The sequence below is a fragment of the Pleurodeles waltl genome, chromosome 3_1 (genome assembly GCF_031143425.1).
Source record: "Pleurodeles waltl isolate 20211129_DDA chromosome 3_1, aPleWal1.hap1.20221129, whole genome shotgun sequence".
NCBI lineage: Eukaryota > Metazoa > Chordata > Amphibia > Caudata > Salamandridae > Pleurodeles > Pleurodeles waltl.
The window spans coordinates 971,179,965-971,199,943 of NC_090440.1; the positions used below are offsets into that span (position 1 = coordinate 971,179,965).

The 19,979-nt window shown below is 49.1% G+C and overlaps 1 protein-coding gene across 1 annotated transcript in view; it reads right to left on the bottom strand.

The window, feature by feature from the left end:
• The window catches only part of CRYBG2 (crystallin beta-gamma domain containing 2), a 332,393-nt gene that overhangs the window by 222,061 nt on the left and 90,353 nt on the right, over nucleotides 1-19,979 (bottom strand). The window contains exon 2 of the mRNA XM_069224031.1: nucleotides 10,983-11,079. Within this exon, the coding sequence (XP_069080132.1) occupies nucleotides 10,983-11,079 (97 nt within the window). The remainder of the gene's footprint in view (nucleotides 1-10,982; nucleotides 11,080-19,979) is intronic.

A 19,979-nucleotide genomic window follows, 5' to 3' on the forward strand; every position in this document is an offset into this window, starting at 1 on the left:
GCGATCCAGTCCAGGGCCTGGTCTTGGATCCCGGTGGAGCGGAGGCGGGTGATTAGGGTGCGGTGACAGACGGTGTCAAAGGCAGCAGAGAGGTCGAGAAGAATGAGGGCGACTGTTTCACCGTTGTCCATCAGGGTTCTGATGTCGTCTGTGACTGAGATGAGGGCGGTTTCTGTGCTGTGGTTGGTTCGGAATCCGGTCTGTGAGGGGTCGAGCAGGTTGTTGTCTTCCAGGAAGGTGGTCAGCTGTTTGTTGACGGTCTTCTCTATTACTTTGGCTGGGAAAGGCAGAAGGGAGATGGGGCGGAAGTTTTTCAGGTCGCTCGGGTCAGCCGTAGGTTTCTTTAGTAGGGCGTTGACTTCGGCGTGTTTCCAGCATTCGGGGAAGGTAGCAGAAGAAAAAGAAGAGTTGATGACGGTCTGGAGGTGCGGGGCGATGATGTTGTCGGCTTTGTTAAAGATGAAGTGCGGGCAGGGGTCCGAAGGGGCGCCGGAGTGGATAGAGTTCATGATGGATTTGGTTTCTTCCGTGCTGATGTGGGTCCAGTTGTTGAGGGTGATGGTCGGGGATGTGGGTTCGGTGGTGTTAGGTTGGGTCTGGTGTCCGAAGCTGTCGTGAAGGTCGCTGATCTTGCGATGGAAGAAAGTGGCGAGGGATTCGCATAGATCCTGTGAGGGCGTGACGGCGTTGGCGTTGGCGCTGGGGTTGGAGAACTCCTTGACGATGCTGAAGAGTTCTCTGCTGTTGTGGCTGTTTTTGTCCAGTCTGTCGGTGAAAAAATTCCTTTTGGCAGTGCGGATCAGGTGGTGGTGTTTGCGGGTAGCGTTCTTGAGGGCGGTCATGTTGTCAGCGGTGCGGTCCTTGCGCCAGGCTTTCTCAAGTGCGCGACAAGTTTTCTTTGATTCTTTGAGGGTGTCAGAGAACCAGAGTGGTTTCTTGGTGTTGTTCTGTTGCTGCGAGCGTTTGAGGGGAGCAAGGTTGTCTGCGCAGTTGGAGATCCAGTTTGTGAGGTTGAGGGCTGCGACGTTGGGGTCGGTGGTGAGGGTGGGTTGGTTGGCGGCGAGTGCGGCGAAGAGTTGCTCTTCAGGGATCTTGTTCCACTGTCGGCGAGGGATGGGTTGAGTGTGGAGGTGGCGGGTCTCGCGTCGGAATGTGAAGTGGACGCAGCTGTGGTCGGTCCAATGAAGGGCGGAGGCGTGGCTGAAGAAGACGTGTTTGCTGGCGGAGAAGATAGGGTCGAGTGTGTGTCCGGCGATGTGGGTGGCAGTGTTCACCAGTTGTTTGAGGCCGAGGTTGGCGAGGTTGTCGAGCAGGGTGGTGGTGTTGGGGTCGTTGTTTTGTTCCAGATGGAAGTTGAGGTCGCCTAGGAGGATGTAGTCCGGTGAGGCGAGGGCGTGCGGGGAGATGAAGTCGGCGATGGTGTCGCTGAAAGGGGCGCGAGGTCCGGGAGGACGGTAGACGAGGGATCCTCTGAGGGTGGTCCTCGGGTCGGTGCGAATCTGAAAATGCAGGTGTTCAGCGGCAAGAGGGGAGTCTTCAGTGGAGGTGGTGACGCTGATGGAGTCTTTGAAGACGATGGCGATGCCTCCTCCTACTTGGTTGGTGCGGTCTTTCCTGGAGATCTTGTAGCCTTCGGGGATGGCGGTGGCGATGTCTGGAGCAGAGGAGGCGTTCATCCAGGTCTCCGTGATGAATGCGACGTCCGGTGCTGTGGAGTCTAGGAGGTCCCAGAGTTCAACGGCGTGTTTGTGAACGGAGCGAGCGTTGACTAGGATGCACTTGAGGTGGTTGATGGCGCGTGGGCTTGTGGTCGTAGTTGTTGCGTGGTGGAAGATGCGTTTGCAGGAGTTGCAGGTGAAGGGTCCATGGGTGCGTTTGGGGTGAGCTTGGAAGCAGGTGTTGGAGCGTCCTGGGTTGAGGGCATGGAGGGTGGTGGGGTCATAGCGGATCATTGGGGCTTGGGAGCGCTGGGGACCAGGGGTCATGGCGCTGGGCGCGGGCCAGGCGCGGACGGGCGCAGACGGGCTTGCCCCTGGCGCGCCTTCGGCGCGCCAGCGGCGCGGTCGCGCAGCGGCCGCCATATGAGGTAGGGGGGGGGGAGGGGTCAGCTGGGGGCGAATGGGAGCTGGGGGGCGGGGGCGTGCAGGAGGTCGCGGCGGGAAAGCGCGAGGGAGGGGGGGGGACAGGTAGAGTGAGAAGAGCTGGGGTAGGGGGGTTTAAGGGTGGAGGGGGGAGAGTGTTAGGAGGTTTAGGAGATTAGGGAGAAAGATAGGTGTAGGGTTGTGAAGATAGGGGAGGGGGGGTTGTAGAGGTGGGTGAGGGTGAGAGGTAGAGTGAGGGGATAGGAAGATAGGTAATAGAGGGGGTGGCGGGAGGGGGGGAGAGATAGAGAAATAGGTAGAGAGAAAAGGTAGATAGAGAGATCGATAGATAGGGAAAAAGATAGAGAGATAGGAAGATAGGAAGATAGGAGGAGGTGGAGAGTGAGGGAGTTGGATAGTGGGATAGAGAGATGGAGAGATAGGTAGATAGGAGGAGTGAGGGAGGTAGAAAGTGAACGGGTTAGATAGGGGAGATAGAGGGGGGATGCGAGTGGGGGAGGGGGATGAGGCAGGAGCAGGAGGGCAGGCGCGGGGAGAAGAGGACGGAGGAGGCAGAAGAGCCGAAGGCAGAAGACAAGAAGACAAGAAGAACAGAAGAAAAGAAGAACAGAAGAGCAGAAGACCGGAAGGACTGAAGACCGGAAGAGCAGAAGACCGGAAGAGCAGAAGACACACAGAAGAACACAGAAGAACACAGAAGAACAGAGAAGAATACAGAAGAACACAGAGGAAGACAGAAGAAGACAGAGGAAGACAGAAGAACAGAGAAGAAGACAGAAGAAGACAGAGGAAGACAGAAGAACACAGAGGAAGACAGAAGAACAGAGAAGAATACAGAAGAACACAGAGGGAGACAGAAGAACACTGAGGAAGACAGAAAAACACAGAGGAAGACAGAAAAACACAGAGGAAGACAGAAGAAGACAGAGGAACACAGAAGAACACAGAAGAACACAGAAGGAGATACAAAAAACGAAGAAACAGGGTGCAGAATACCACAGCAGAAGATGAGGAAGAAGAGAAGAGGAGAGAAGACGGGGAGAAGAGGAGTACAGAAGAAGAATACAGACGAGGAGCGAGGAGGAAGAACAGAGAAGAAGGAAATCCAAAAGTACTTGTTTTTGCGGGGGCGGCACCTGCAGTTTTGGTCCTGGGCTCAGCAGCCATGCAGGGAAACCTACCAAACCCAGTCATTTCTGAAAACTAGACACCCAAGGGAGTCCAGGGAGGTGTGACTTGCGTGGATCCACCAGTGTTTTCTTACCCACAATCCTCAGCAAACCTCAAATTTAGCTAAACAAAATCAAATTTTTTCCCACATTTCAGTGTGGGATCACCACACCGGGACACATTTCCTACCACCCGACGTTCCCCTCAGTCTCCCAGTAAAAATGATGCCTCACTTGTGTAGTTGGGCGTAGTGCCTGTGACAGGGAAGAGTCAAAAACATGTCGAAAGTGAGGGGGAACCAAAGCGGGTCCAAAAGTGGGGCAGAATTTTTATCTGTATAGATGAGACAATGCTGGGTGGTAGGAATTTTGTGGATTCCTGCAGATTCCAGAGGGTTCCATCACAAAAATGGGGAAAAAAAGGGGGATTTCCAGCAAAGCTGGAGGTTTGCAGGTCATTGTGGGTAAGAAAATGGTGTGGGGTGCATGTGAAGCACACCACCCTGGACTCACCCAGATGTTTAGTTTTCAGATGTGTCTAGGTCTTGTGGATTTTTCTACATGGCAGCATCCCAAAGTCCAAAAATTGCAGCCCTCACCATTCCAGCCAAGTTCTCATGGCCGAAATGTAAACCCAAAACCCCAAATAATCAAATGTCCTCTTGCTTGCCGTGGGATAAGATGTTTTAGTGTGTGGGGGGAGAGCTGAAAGACTGTTACCCCCTTCAGTTGGGGTGGGGGTATAACCATGCCCATACTGGTTGGTAGCCACCACCACACTATTCTTTTTTAATTCTTTGGCATCCAGTAGACTTTCAGCTCCCCCCCCGGGTTGAGGATTGGGGGTAATTGCCCCATCTGCCCACTGGTGGGCAGAACAATTTTGTCCCCATTTATTTGGGGTGGGGGTATGGCCATACCTCCACCTCTTATTTTGAAAAAAAAAATCTTCCCTGGTCTCTGGTGGGCTTTCTGCCCCGCTTGGGGGCACACGGGTCTTCCAAAAATAGGCCAATCTGCCCCAAAGGGGGGCAGATATGGCAAATAATAATGTGCCCCCATGGGAGCGACCCTTGCCCAAGGGGCTGCCCCCCAAACAAAACACACACATACAAACACACCAATCCCTGGTGCCTAAGTGGTTTCTGCCCCCAAGGGAGGCAGAAATGGCCTAAAAACAACCCCCCCACCCCCGGGAGCGACCCTTGCCTAAGGGGTCACTCCCCTTATCAATATAAATAGAAAAAAAAAATCCCTGGTGTCTAGTGGCTTCTCCCCCTCCCCCCGGGGCAGATCAGACTAATTAATATAGGCCGATCTGCCCCTGGGGGAGGCAGAAAAGGCCTAATAAACCCCCCCCCCGGGGAGCGACCCTTGCCTCAGGGGACGCTCCCCTTATCAATATAATTTTTTTTTAAAAACATCCCTGGCGCCTAAGGGCTTCTTGCTCGCTCGGGGGGCAGACCGGCCTAATTAATATAGCCTGATCTTCCCCCAGAGGGGGGGGGGGGGGAGCGGGGGCAGAAAAGGCCTGATAAAAAAATTGCCCCCTTTGGAGCGACCCTTGCCTAAGGGGTCGCCCTCCCCTTATCAATATAAATAAAATAAAAAAGAAATCCCTGCTGTCAAGTGGCTTCTGCACCCCCCGGGGGCAGATCGGCCTAATTAATATAGGCTGATCTGCCCCAGGGGGGGCAGCAAAGGCCTAATTAAAAAATTGCCCCCCGGGGAGCGACCCTTGCCTAAGGGGTCGCTCCCCTTATCAATATAAATAAAATAAAAAATCCCTTGTGTCAAGTGGCTTCTGCCCCCCCTGGGGGGCAGATCGGCCTAATTAATACAGGTGGCTATGTGATCATGCTACAGGAATGCACAGAGAGAGAGACATGAAAAGGGGAGGAAAAGCCTTTCCTTCCCTTTTCATGCCTCTCTGCCTCCCTTGCCCCCGTACCGAGGAGAAACAAATCAGTTTCTTGTCGGTCGGCAGTGGAAGGGGAAGCAATTCCCCTTCCAGCCCTGCCCTGTGGGGGTGGTGGGAGGCCCTTGGGAGAGCACCAGCGCTTCCCCCGAGGGCCAGTCCCAGGACGTAATGGTTACGTCGATGTCGCCTGAGCGCTGCAGCCACGGACGTTACGATTACGTCCATGGCGGAGAAGGGGTTAAAAAGAGGAAGTGTTAATTTAATGGCAGCTTCACAAAATGCACGTGTTTACCAGAAGCCAGTGTGCACCAATATTACGGACACGTCATCTTGATTGAAGGATGGATGGTTGTGGGGTAGTGTGGGCAGTGGCATAACAAAAAACTGAGCCTTCAAGAAAAATGAGCTGAAGGGCTCCTCTGATTCCAGCACCGGACAGATATCTAGAGGCTGTAGTAGGTTCAGTGATGTGTCAGCAATACCACTGACCTGGTCAGTGAACTGCTCTGCCTCCCGAAGCTCCACCTGTAAGTAGAGCCCTCAATCCTTGGAACTCCTGACCCCTGTCAGGAGCTCGAGACCCTCCTCCACCCGCAGGCTTCTGCCTGCACCTCATCCCTGGTGTCTAGTGGGAGAGCTCTGCTTTCTTACTAGGTTGCCCTCTGCCTCTCTCCTCCTTTTCTCTGCTTCGCTCTCTGTGTGCTCTCTCTTCCGTGTCTGCCCCCTTTGTGCCCCTTTTGCCATTGGCTCTCCACAGTGCTCCTTTTGACTTTTGCTTTACACACTTTCTTTGCTTTTCTCTCCAATCCACTCCCTCTCTGTCACCCTCCCTGCTCTCTCTCTCCCCTGCCGCTGCTGCCCCTGTGGCCTCGCCCCACTCCTCTCTCTCGCGCTGCACTCCCACCGCTGCTGCCCACGCAGCCCCACCCCCTTTTTTCGCACTGTTTTCGCCCCTGCTCCCGCCTCCCAGCTGTCCTCTCCTCCCCTCCTTCCTACGTAATGGCAGCCGTGCACAGCGGGCGCGCTGCAGGTGCACCAAAGGCGCGCCTAAGGCAAGCCCGTCTGTACCTGGACCGCCCCCAGCAGCGGAACCCCTGGTTCTCGCTCCCCCACCGCCACTACACCCGACTCCGCTACGACACCACCACCCTCCATGCACTCAACACCAGCCGCTCATCCACCTGCCATCAAGCCACCCCGCAGCTCACCCGCGGACCCTTCTCCTGCCGGAACTGCACCTTCACCAGCCTCCACACCAACGACCCACCCACCAAGGCAGGTCGCAACCATCTCAGATGCATCCTACTCAACCCCCGCTCCGTCCACAAACACGCCGTTGAACTTTGGAATCTACTCGACTCAGCCTCCCAGATGTCGCCTTCCTGACCGAGACCTGGATGAACCTCTCCTCAGCGCCCAACATTGCCATAGCCATCCCAGACGGCTACAAGATCACCCGCAGGGACCACACCAACAGACCAGGAGGAGGCATCGCCATCATCCACAAGAATACCCTCAGAATCACGACCAGCACCGAAGACCCCCTCAGCACCGCGGAACACCTGCACTTCCAGATAAACACCGATTCACACACCAGCCTGAGAGGGACCCTCGTTTACAGACCCCCCACCCGGCCCCTGACAGCAGCTCAGCGACTCCATCACCGACGTCATCGGCACGCATGCTCTCGTCCACAGACTACATACTCCTCGAGGACTTGAACTTCCACCTCGAGAACACCAACAACAACTCTACCACCCTGCTCGCCAACCTCACCAACCTCGGCCTCAAGCAGCTCGTCACAACCCACTCCATAGGACACACGCTCGACCCCATTTTCTCCTCCAGCAAACAGGTCTCCTTCAGCCACACTACAGAAGGCCACTGGACTGACCACCGTTGCATCCACTTCTCCTTCAAGAAATCCACATCACACCATCACCCGCAACGGATTCCCCACCGGAGATGGAACAAGGTCACCGAAGACCAACTGATCACTACCCTCTCCTGGAACCCACCTATCGACACGACTGACACTGACACAGCAGCCCGCAACCTCAGGCAATGGATCGACGACTGTGAAAACCTTCTAACAGACACACCGACTGAAAGGACTTTGGTTCACGGCCGACCTCCAAGAATCCAAGCAAACATGCTGAAGACTTGAAAAGAAGTGGCACCAAGATCCGACACCGGACAACCACACAGCCTTCAAGAACGCCATCTGCAGACATCACCAACTCATCCAAACCGCCAAGAGAACTGTCTTCAAAGGATGCATCGACAACAATGCACACAGCTACAAGGAGCTCTTCAACATCGTGAAGGAGCTCTCCAACTCTGGCTCCAACGTCAGTGACATCCCGCCATCACAAGACCTCTGCGACTCCCTAGCTACCTTCTTCTACCACAAGATCGCAGACATCCATGACAGCTTCCGTACTCAGATCCCTCGTCAACCACCGACATCACAGACTCACCAACCACCAGACTCATGCTGTCCTGAACCCACATCAATGACGACACCACTGAAATCATGAACACCATCCACTCTGGATCACCATCCAACCCCTGCCCTCACCACATCTTCAACAAAGCAAGCTCCGTCATCGCACCCTAACTCCAGAAGATCATCAACAGTTCCTTCGAGACCGTCACCTTCCCGGAGAGCTGGAAACACGCCAAGATCAACGCCCTCCTCAAGAAACCCAAGGCGGAGCAAAGGACCTCAAGAACTTCCGGCCCATCTCTCTGCTCCCCTTCCCGGAAAAAGACATAGAGAAAATTGTCAACAAATAACTGACCTGTTTCCTTGAGGAGAACAACACTCTGGACCAATCCCAATCCGGATTCCGCAAAAACCACAGCACCGAAACCGCCCTCATCGCTGCCACTGACAATATCAGGACCATACTTGACAATGGCAAAGCAGCGGCCCTCATCCTCCTGGACCCCTCAGACGCGTTCGACGTCGTCTGCCACCACACCCTCCGCACACAGCTCAATGATGCAGGAATCCACAACAGAGCCCTGGACTGGATCACCTCCATTCTGCTCTGAAGCCACAAAAATCGTCACCGGCGTACCCCAGGGATTGTCCCTCAGCCTGACCCTCTTTAACGTCTATATGGCTCCACTCACTAACATTGTCTGATCTCACAACCTCAACATTGTCTCATACGCCGATGACACCCAGGTGATATTCTCCCTCACCAAGGACCCGCCATCGCCAAGACCAGCCTCCACGAAGGAATGAAGGCCATCACGGAATGGATGAAGAACAGCTGCCTGACACTGAATTCCGACAAGACTGAGGTCCTCATCTTTGGCTCCACCCCCTCCGCATGGGATGACTCCTGGTGGCCTGCCACAGTGGGAACTGCACCGACACCCACCAACCACGCACGCAACCTGGGATTCATCCTGGACTCATCACTATCAATGACCCAGCAAGTCAACGCCATCTCCTACTCCTGCTTCAAGACCCTACGCATGCTTTGCAAGATCTACAAATGGATCCCCATTGAAACCAGAAGGACGGTCACCCAAGCCCTTGTAAGCAGCAAATTGGACTACGGCAATGCCCTCTAGACAGGAACCGCGGTCAAGCTCCAGAAAAGACTGCAACGCACACAGAACGCCTCCTCACACCTCATCCTGGACATCCCCACCACTGCCACATCACAGCCCACCTGAGAGACCTACACTGGCTCCCCGTCAACAAGAGAATCACATTCAAACTCCTCACCCATGCTCACAAGACACTGCACAACACTGGACCAGAATACCTCAACATACTGCTCTCCCTCTATACCCTGACACGACAGCTTCGCTCCGCCGCCCTTGCCCTCGCCACTGTCCCACACATCCACAGAACGACCGCAGGTGGAAGATCATTCTCCCACCTCGCCCCCATGAGGTGGAACACTCTTACCACCCACCTTCGTCAGACACCGGACCTACTTACCTTCAGGAGACATCTCAAGACATGGCCGTTCGAGCAGTAGCAGCCCCCCGCCCCCCCCCCCCCAGTGCCTTGAGGCCCTCACTGGTGAGTAGTGCACTTTACAAATACTCTGATTGATTGATTGATTGACTGATGTCCATAAAGAGTTGTAGTACCTCTGGAACGTAGGGTTTGAAGCAGTTGACATTATTACACTCACAGCAGGCAGTGGTGTAAGGCACATTAAGGGGGCACCACTGTAAAATGTGGAGGCGGCCTGTGGTTAACGCTTACGACCTTGTAGCTAGTCACCTCTCAGCACTGAGAACTCAAATGATAAGAACCCTTGAACCGATGGAGGCTTTCTTTGGTGGGTGTCAACTGGTCAGCACCCTAAAGACACTGTTTACTATATGGGCACTTGAGTCTGGGGTTTAGTCTCTGAATACCAAGATAACCCAGTCCTACTAATGTATGACTTGAGACCCCAGGAGTGTCCTCTGCTTCACTGACTTGTACTAAACATAGCATATAATAAACCACTTCCAAACTGCTGAAAATGTCCAAACCCTTCTCCAAAGGATACAACTGGTCATAGGGCCCTATGTCACTTGTTTAGTAGCAGCATGACTACATAAATGCTACAACAGTGTCTAGGGATGTATCTCAGTCCCACAAGGTATTAGAAACGTCTGTTTTTCTATTGGTCTTAGTTTTCCTATCAGGAAAATATGCATTATTTTCAAATTTATAGCTCTGATTGTACATTGAGAATATTGGACCAGATTTAAGAAATGTGGCGCTGCACTCAATGCAGTACCACTTTTCTTGCCCCCTTTGCGGCCCCCTAACGCCACCATGTGTACGCCGTATCTAAGACATGGGGAAACATGGCAATAGTTAGGGAACTAGCATCAAAATGTTTGACGCTAGTTCAGAGCTTTTCAGGATCAGTGTCAAAAATGTTGACGCTAATCCTGCAAAGCCCATTGAGGCCCATTGTAAGCAATGGTGGGCATTGCACCACTTGGTAAATTTGGTGTGGCGATTTTAGCCTCATTGGGCCACATTAGCTTAAAAAATGATGCTAATGTGGCGCAAGAAGGCACTAGGGGCTCTTAGATCTGCCCCATTGAATTTAGTAGCGCGGGTCATACAGTTTCTGAATTCCAAGTCCCCTAACACCTCCTAGAGTAAGTATTGGTTGCTTGACTTGCTCACATTGGAGAGTAAAGTGTGCAAAGGGAGACACTTGCAATACAGTAACGGCATATGCATAAGGCACTGGTGGGGAAAGACATAACTCCAGAATGAACATTGTCAAGTTTGGCCGAGGACCTAGAGAAAAGACCTCTTAACATGTGGGTATACATTTGAATGTTTGTGTGCACATTTATACGCACTGTGCACTCCCCTCACTGAGCATGTATGTTTGGCCGGCCATCTCGAGCCGGCCAAACACACATGCGCAGTAGGCTCTCTCAGTTGCTGGGCTGGAGAGAGCCTCCACAAGCTACAAGTCTGCCTGGGAGTGCTCTGGCTTGGCGCTCCCAGCCAATCCTACCCTGCTCTGAGCAGCGTCAGGATTGGCTGCAGGGCAGGCTGGGAGCAACGGGAGAGGAGCAGAGCGGCGTGCGGAGTGGAGGTACGTTTTTTAAAATTGATTTTATTTTTATGTTTTTAATGTTCTCCCCACCCCCTCCCCCGCGTGCCGGCTGACCCGCCCCCTGTGAACCCCACAAGCTGCGACTGGTATACATTTGCATGTATGGGGAAACATTTACATTTGTTCAGTCGTCAGATGGCACATTAAAGTCGGGGTATCCCCACACACCCATACCTACCTTTCCTGATGACTTTGGTGAGTCTTTGTTCTCAGGCAACGGCAGAGTGTTGTGTTCAGTCCACTGTGCAGTGTGAGCTTTGGCCGTTTCACTGACACTGCAAAATGAAAACATTGATCAATGACAAAATACTTTCGAGAAACCATAATGCTTTTGTAGGCACTACACTGAGACAGGAGAGCTATCACTCTCCAAATTGCATGCCAATATTTGAACTAGCTGTCTCATCTGCTCTAAATTGTAGAGTTCCACACCTCATATTTCAAGGATTTTGATGGCCCCGGGCAAGACATACTTTGGGGACCCCTATTCAGGAAACTTTGAATCTTATTACCAATTTTCTGCTTATTCAATCCCATGTGATCTCAACAATATTAAATTATATGTTACATTTTGTTTTTAAGTATGTCTTGCCTGTTGACCCAAAAATCCTTAAGATGAGAATAGGTAGAGAAAGACAGAGTAGGAAGTAAATTTAGACAGAGTAGTTAATATAGCAAAATAGAATAGACAGATGTCAAATGGAGAGAAAGTTCATTTTTTCAGGGGGGGCTTTGGAAGGTTGGTGGCTCTGAGGAGCAATTGCCCACTCTGCTCATGCCTTGAAACATCTCTGCCTAACACAGCAGAGCAAGCCTTCAAAGTGTTATTTGTGCTCACTCCAAAAAGCAGAGCTATCACTCTTGAAATTGTGTGCTCACACCACGGAGCAATCTCTCTGGATGGTACAGCACTTCACTTCAGACCGCAGAGCTACTGATTTTGGTGTTACATGCTACAGAGCTGTCTCTCCAAATTATACATTCTCATTCCTCAAAAAGCAGAGTTGCCCTTCCAGAAGATCATGCCATCTCCTCAGCAGAGCTAACCCTCCATACTTCAAAAGCACTTGCTTCAAACAGCAGACCTAGAGCATCAGGCCGCCCCTTTGGAGATTAGATGATTATCCACCAGGCAGCAGAACTGCCCCTGTAGTAGGCCTGGGTGGAACTTGTCAAATTTCACTCCTCAGAATCATGCTTAGTTGCATAAAAACTCCGCAAGATTCCACGGAATTCCACCAATGGATGGAAAATGCATATCACACTGCTTGCGTGCCAGTTTTAGTGCCTGTAGTGTGAACGGCACCACGCAGTGGGCAACACACAGCCATTTTGTTTTATCCAGCCTGCTCCTGCTTAGCTTTCCATCGTGCTTTTCCTGCTTCTAGGAGCCTTTCAATCCAATCCACCTCATTCGGATCCCAATCCCACCTAGTTTTCTTTACTTTAATTTAATTTTTATTTCTTTCTGACTTCCCTTGTGTGTTCATTTAGTGCACATTTCACCAACAAACACACAGGAAAATGATGGAGAACCAGTACTTTAAACCCAGGCCCCCAGACCTCCCACAAATGTGCAAACTTTTTCCCTTAGAAAAAAATAAAAAGTTTTAAGGAAAATAGGCCTCTACTGCAACTCCAGGCCACCTATATTCAAATTTAATGTAAGAAAAAATGAAAAAGGTATAAAAAATACTATTCCATTTCCTCCATCAAAACAAACGTATCCAAAAGTTCTTTAACATACTTGGTTTTTCATTAAAAAAAATTAAAATACAATTATATATGTGTGTGTATGTATGTATATTATATATTCACTGAAAAAAACAAAGGTTACATGGACGTTATAGTTAGAAAACAGAATTAAAAAACATAGAAATTCACTTAAAAAAACAAAAGGTTACAGGGATATCATGGTTAAAGTACTAAGGATAGAAATAGATCTAAGTTTACCTGTGATGAAAGGGATTACAGACAGGGACGGCTCTATTCGTATGCAAGAAAGTTTGATAAAAACTTAAGGAAAGGAGCACCCAGTAAGGTACCATCACAGGACAGTATCTCTCTATCAGACACCTCAAGTGTATACCCTTCAACATCGATAGTGGAAACTTATGCCACAGCAGAAAGTGGATCTAATAGTTTTTTAGATGAACTGAAGAAAATTAGGTTTGTAGAGAATGCTTAGAACAGGAAATGGAGATCCAACCAAAAGAGAGTGGGGACAGCACTGCAGGAACCAGGTTCAAGTCTAGCTGTCGGCTCAACATCCTGTAATTATGGACAAGTCACTTAGGGGCTCATTCTAACCCTGGCGGTCCAAGACCGCCAGGGCTAAAATGACGGGGGCACCGCCAACAGGCTGGCGGTGCCCCGCTGGGCATTCTGACCGCGGCGGTTCGGCCGCGGTCAGAAGTGGAAAACCGGCGGTCTCCCGCCGGTTTTCCGCTGCCCAAATGAATCCTCCATGGCGGCGCAGCAAGCTGCGCCGCCATGGAGGATTCTGACACCCCATACCGCCATCCTGTTCCTGGAGGTTCTCCCGCCAGGAACAGGATGGCGGTATGGGGTGTCGCGGGGCCCCTGGGGGCCCCTGCAGTGCCCATGCCAATGGCATGGGCACTGCAGGGGCCCCCGTAAGAGGGCCCCAAAAAGAATTTCAGTGTCTGCTTTGCAGACACTGAAATTCGCGACAGGTGCAACTACACCCGTCGCACCTTCCCACTCCGCCGGCTCAATTCTGAGCCGGCGTCCTCGTGGGAAGGTAGTTTTACACTGGGCTGGCGGGCGGCCTTTTGGCGGTCGCCCGCCAGCCCAGTGTAAAACACAGAATACCCGCAGCGGTCTAATGACCGCGGTGCGGTATTCTGGAGAGGGGAACTCTGGCGGGCGGCCTCCGCCGCCCGCCAGGGTGAGAATCACCCCCTTAATCTCCCTGTGCCTACAACTCAACACCTTGAGCCCCTCATGGATGATTTGCAGTGCTTTACAAGTCCTGGTTTTATTTATTTATTTAGAGATCATTACGAGAGGAAAAGGAGGTAGAGAAAAGCAGAGTAGAAGAAATATCAATCAGAGGAGTCAAAACAAGGTTGAAGATAAGAGAGGAGATGAAACAGCAGCACACAACATGCTTGTGAATCTCTCCTGTAGACCTCTTAGTAAGGACAAAAGAAAATATATTGTGTAAATGATTAACATGTGCCCCCACACAGCACTGTAATCAATTTAAATTGAAGACTGATCTTTTTAAATTTATCAGACTATTACAGCAGTAGAAACATGCTTCCACTATGCCTAAGAGGCACACTGAAATAGTGATTACTCCAAATATATCAGAGACAACCATTAAGGATCAACATGATATACAAGTACTGTTAAGATTAGAAGATTCTGCACCTCCTGATATAAAGGATTTAGTCAAGGATCCTAATGTTGAAGAACATGTTACAGGGGATATTGTCTTAAGGGAGAAACAAAAGTTTATTTGTAATCTTCCAAAACAAATATGTGATTGATATTTTCTCTGATATGGTTGGCTGTGATTTTGAGAAAATGAAGAAAACATTTTTTAACAACTATTTGAATATTAAAAAAGGTAAAGCTTTGAATGATTTGCACAATTATTTGTCATTATGGGGGGTCATTATGACCCTGGCGGTCGGCATTAATATGGAGGACAGACGGTACATTCCTCCATATTATGACCATTCCTCCATATTATGACCATGAAGCCAAATCGCCAATGTACCACACTGACCGCCACGGCGGTAACGACCACCGGCTGGAGACTTCAATCTCCCGCCCGGCGGCCGTCACTTGCCCGCCTGCATGATTATGACCCCACCTATCGCCATGGTTTTCGTGGAATCCCTTCCCTGTCACTGATAGGGGTCTTTCCTGCCCCTCCCCCCCCATGTTCCCCCTCACCCACCCCCTTCCTCTCCAGACCCACCCTTCATACACGCCCCTCCCTTCACACGCGCACACACGCATATATTCACCCATTCCAACATTCATCCACGCATGCATACATCCATTCTCACACACATCCACACACACTTACATACATACACGCAGACACGCATTCAAACAACTCAACATACATGCACGCACACCCCAAAACATGCACACACATACCACACGCAACACACACCCGCATACATGCACACACAGACATACACACACACCCCCACAGGCACACACACAAAACACCCTCCACGCCCTCCCCTGTCAGAGCACCCACTTACCTGGATCCAGGGGGTCCCCCGGCAGGAGACGGGATGAGGCGCTGCTGCCAGCAGCAGGGTCCAACAGCAGAACATCGCCAGGCCATATTATTCTCATAATACGGCCGGCGGCGGTCTACTGTTGTGGCGCTGCTGCTGGCAGCAGCGCCACCTTACCGCCATTCTTCTGGCAGAAATCTGGCTGTGGTCATGATACGGCGGACGGCTGATAGCTGCGGGGACGGTCTTTTGGCAGCTGTCACCACGGCTGCAGGCGGTATATATCACCAAGGTCCTAATGAGGGCCTATGTTATGAGGGTAATGTGGTGGTGTTTGATTTTGACAACTATAACTTGGAAGCAAAGAGGCAACTTATGGTGTCTAGTGATTATGAAAAACGTAAACATAACATTAATGTGGACATACAAAAAACGTGCGCATTGAATGTCACATAGGAGAAACCAATGGCAACAGCAATTACTCTGATGACCAAATGTTTTTTATTGTTCCTTGTGTGCAAGAGTTTTGCTTCAAGCATGTCTTTTTGCAAAGCTTTTAGAATGTTTGACTGTCCAAAATTTGCTAGTAAAATCAGGACGTATTAAGTCATACAATAGTTTAATGCATTGTGCATAATCTGGAATATATGTTCTGCCAAAGTTTAAAAAGCCCAACACAGACTGGAGCTTTTTTTCTAAAAATTGGGGCGCCAGGCTCCTGCCTTCATCCGAAAGTTCGTATCCCAGAAACAGGACACTAAGGAAGGCTAAATATTTTTTTTGAAGTTGAATTTATAGCCAGTTTCGGAAAATCCTACAACAATGCGGGCTACCCATCTTAAATGTTGCATGAGGTCGTCATCTGTGAGATAAATGTCATCCACATATGACACCGCCTCAGGGTCAATGTTGTGTAGTATAGATGTTACACGAGCTGATAACAGTCCTGGGCTGTTTTTGTACCTTTGTGGGAGTCAGCAGAATTTTTTCTGAGAGCCAACGGTGCTGAAACTTAAGTCCCTACTTTCAGCCGCTATGTTTTGGTAGAAAAACACGTTGGATATATACAGGGTTGTTGTATAATTCTTGCGCGCTATATTGTTCATAAGTGCTGTGCTGTGTGCATTTTGTATGGCAAATGTTTTTATGTGACTGTTTAAATGTCTGTAGTCTAAGACTATTCTATATGAATGGTTGGGTTTAGGGACTGGAAATAATGGATTATTTATGGATGGGTCAGAGGGTTTAATGACACCCTGGTTTTCCAATTGGTTGAGGATTTCCCTCACAGGTGCTTTTGCATCATATTTTATTGGGTACTGAGGTTGGGGTGGAATTTTATTGGTATTACGTGGTAGGGGGAAACTTTGTCCCATCCTACGTGATTGCAATATAACACGGGTGCCTGTGCCACTGCCCAATCAATGACATGCATTTCAACAAGCTTTCTGGGAACAAGGGGCAAGAAGGATTTTTCAATCACATCCTCTCCATAAGGGAGATTGTGGATGAATTCTTGTGGCCAATCTTTTTCAGACAGCAAAATATCATGAATAGAAACGACGGGGTCCCAAAAGATGGCATCTATCCTACGTTCAATGTCTCCTTCTAACTGAATAGTTACTCTGTACACCCTATAGGGTGTGGAGACACTCAGGTCTGCAGTCTCAACTTTTAAGAAGTCATCGGTTGCTTTCACCTCCAGATGCTCTTGAAGATCCTGGCGAACTATTGTAACCTCTGCTGCACTGTCGAGCAGTGCAAGTGCCCACTTCCTGTTCTTCAGTAAAGCCCTCTTCTTGAGTCGCATGTTGAATTGTAACTGCTGCCACCCTTTTCTTTTTAAATTGGGGTTTTTGTTGGGGAAGTGTCTCTTCTTTTTTAACTGAAACTTTAAACGAGCGTTGTGAGTCCTTTCTCGGTTTCACGTACTCAGTTCACTGCTCTGACTGCCCACCTCTCTCACTGCGTTTTTCGGGTGAGTCCTGAAAGGAACGAGATTGGCATGTATCAGCATATTGATATCTGTCAGGCATTTTTATATTATCCCTATTTCTAAGGTTATACCTATTTTGTGGGGTTGGAGATTCTCCCCTTTCTTTTTTAGGTGTTTGTTGTTTTTTATCCCAGTGTTTTTGGAACCTTTAGGTGCTTGTTTGATAGCATCTTTATTAGATCTGCCTTGAAATTGTGGTTTAATCGGTCTGACCCCTAGACTACCTCGACCAATACTTAAATAGGTCTCTGCGATAATCTTTGGTATCTCATGTTCTTGATTCTGTGCAGGAACGTCCCTGAGCCACATGCACACTGCTAGTGCAACAGCTTCCCCTTTAAGGTTACTTAATATGAGGATACCGTGGCAAAATTGCCCATTAATTGCATCCCTAAATCCAGGGCCGGGGCAGCCCCGTGTTCATCTTGAATTTGTTTTAACACCTCCGGAAGACTGGCAAGTGTTGGTGTACCGTGTGCGGTAGTATAAAGCGTGCCAAATACCGTGCCCCATGTATTGCAGTTATCAACTGTGGGAACCATCCCAAATGGCAAGCACGAAGTGAGAATTCTATGTTTATCCCGAGGTCCTGTATGGGGAAAGACTGCTTCTAGCGCATTTATTTTTTTAGCTAACCAGAACGGAATTTCCTCCCGCTAGGTAGGTACCTTACCCATAATCGAATGTACAGTTGCAGGGTTAATGCTGGGCGTGACTGCATGTTGTTGCACTGGGGCAGCACGTTCTGGGTTAGTATTTAATGTTTGCATAACAAACTGTACTAATAGTCTGTATAGTGTTGTGAGTTCTATATATAGGCGGCGAACCTCAGCTACTGCTAAGGTTGCTGCATCAGGATGTGGTGTATATGTGGCCAATAAAGGACAGGTCGGGCCATCATTGCTCAGAGGACCTAAGCTAACATGTAATATTTTATGGGTAGGGTGCCATCAAGCCAGTTATTATGGTCTTGATAAGATGAGGGTATTTCTAAATATGCATAAGCTCTCTATTGTGCAGGTATGTTTGCAGGTGTGTAGTGGTGAAATTTATTTGTATTCCCATCTACTGCTGGAAAAGTGACCCAAGAGTAAAAACTTTCTGTTCTATAGGCTGGATGAGCCTCAACAACAAATGTGACTGGACCCCCCTGGGCCGTTAGGCCATTAGCCAATAAATGTGCAGTGAGGGTTGGTCGCATATTTACTGCAATTGCTACTTGTTGTGGGTTTGCCATTTTAATCACAGAAGTATGTTCAGAGATAAGGACACAAAGTGGGGATTGGTTCTTTTAAGGTTCAAGCTTGAACAACCTACAGCTCAAGATAGGTACTACCTATTTAGCTGAGGAGGAAATCCTCAATACCACTGAGTCTCTGTATATAGTATATAGTATCAAGGTGTCTTTAGCCTTAGATGAGACAGAGATACTTAGGAGGATCAGAATATTAGTGCCTGACCAAATGTTGGTGGTGCCATGTCGCATAGTTTCTTATTATGCTAATGAGGCTACTGGATTTGGGAGACAGGATCGCATGGATTGTGGGTACTAAGTATGATACCACACCACATGACGCCTGCCGACCTAATCCAGGTTCTCCAGCTAACTAGCAGCACCTCATCTCTGACGGAGATTATTGTGGCAACTGGGCGAATGACAAGAAAGACTCCTGAGGGGAATCGTGGTCAGATCCCATCCCTTTCTCTCAGTTACCAAAAGGTCTCATACAGGCAAAGACAACAGAGGCAAAATATATATGGGTTTATTGAAACTGCATCTTAGATAAAAGGCATGTATTGCAATAACTAGGATGATAAAACACAATAAAAACAAGCAGGTGACTAACAGAGTAAAACATACTGTCACTAGGAGATATATATATTTCTCCTATCTATACCATTTTTGAGCACAGCGTAATAAGCCTAATCTGCCCTTCAGGTTCCCTGCTGGGAGTACGTCATCCCTCATACCTGGACGAAGAAGCCTGTAGTCTAGAGAGACACCGTCCCCATGCGGATCAGGGGTCCAGCCGTCTGAGCAAGTAGCTGCAGCAATCAGCATACAGTCGTGGACATCTGACTGGAATCTCCCTTTAACTTGTCAAGAACAAAGGGGTCTTTTATAATAAAACAGCTGACATTCTAAGAAATAGTCCCCACGTATGAGTGTGTGTTTTCTGTGAATGTTGGAGACACAGCATACCACGTTTGTCAGCAACCCTATTTGACTGTAGCCTTGGAGAAAGCACAAAGTGAAATAAATGTTCTACTAAGAACGTGATGCTTTCCTAGGCGAAAGTACAATGAGAGAAGGAAAATAAAACAGCACTGCAAATGTGACTATTGCTAGAAAAATATAGCAGTACTGAATAAAATGTAACTGAATTAAGATTTTCCTAGCCTTGGTGTCAGAAAGGCTAGATTTTATTAAAGACACGGAGGCGAGTATTATGCAGTCTTTTCTTGCTTTAATTTCTACAGCAGCCAAGTAAGAACTACATTTCCCACAGAGAAAATGATGAAACTACAAAGTGACATCATAAAGAGAACAACCAATAGGCCGTTGAGTATAACTATAACTATATTGACTGCGAACAACAAGCCCTCTTTTCTTGATGCGAGAACTAAAGAGGCGTATAAGTAACAAACAAAACAGCATAAAAAATAGTCAAATTAGCGAGAAGGTCAATAAAACAGTTGTTAAACTGACGAGATGCGGAACGATTCCAGGGAGAAGATCCATTAAGGAAGCATTCCTGTGCGAATGGAAGAAAACCATGTGAACTAGGAGGAGCCAACGCCGGGAGGGGGAGTTGGAACTGTAACAAAAAACAGGGAAGGGTTAATAAAAGTGGTGGGATAATACTCACCTCTGTGTCTTTAATAAAATCTAGCCTTTCTGACACCAAGGCAAGGAAAATCTCAATTTTATTACAAGACCGGAGGCTTA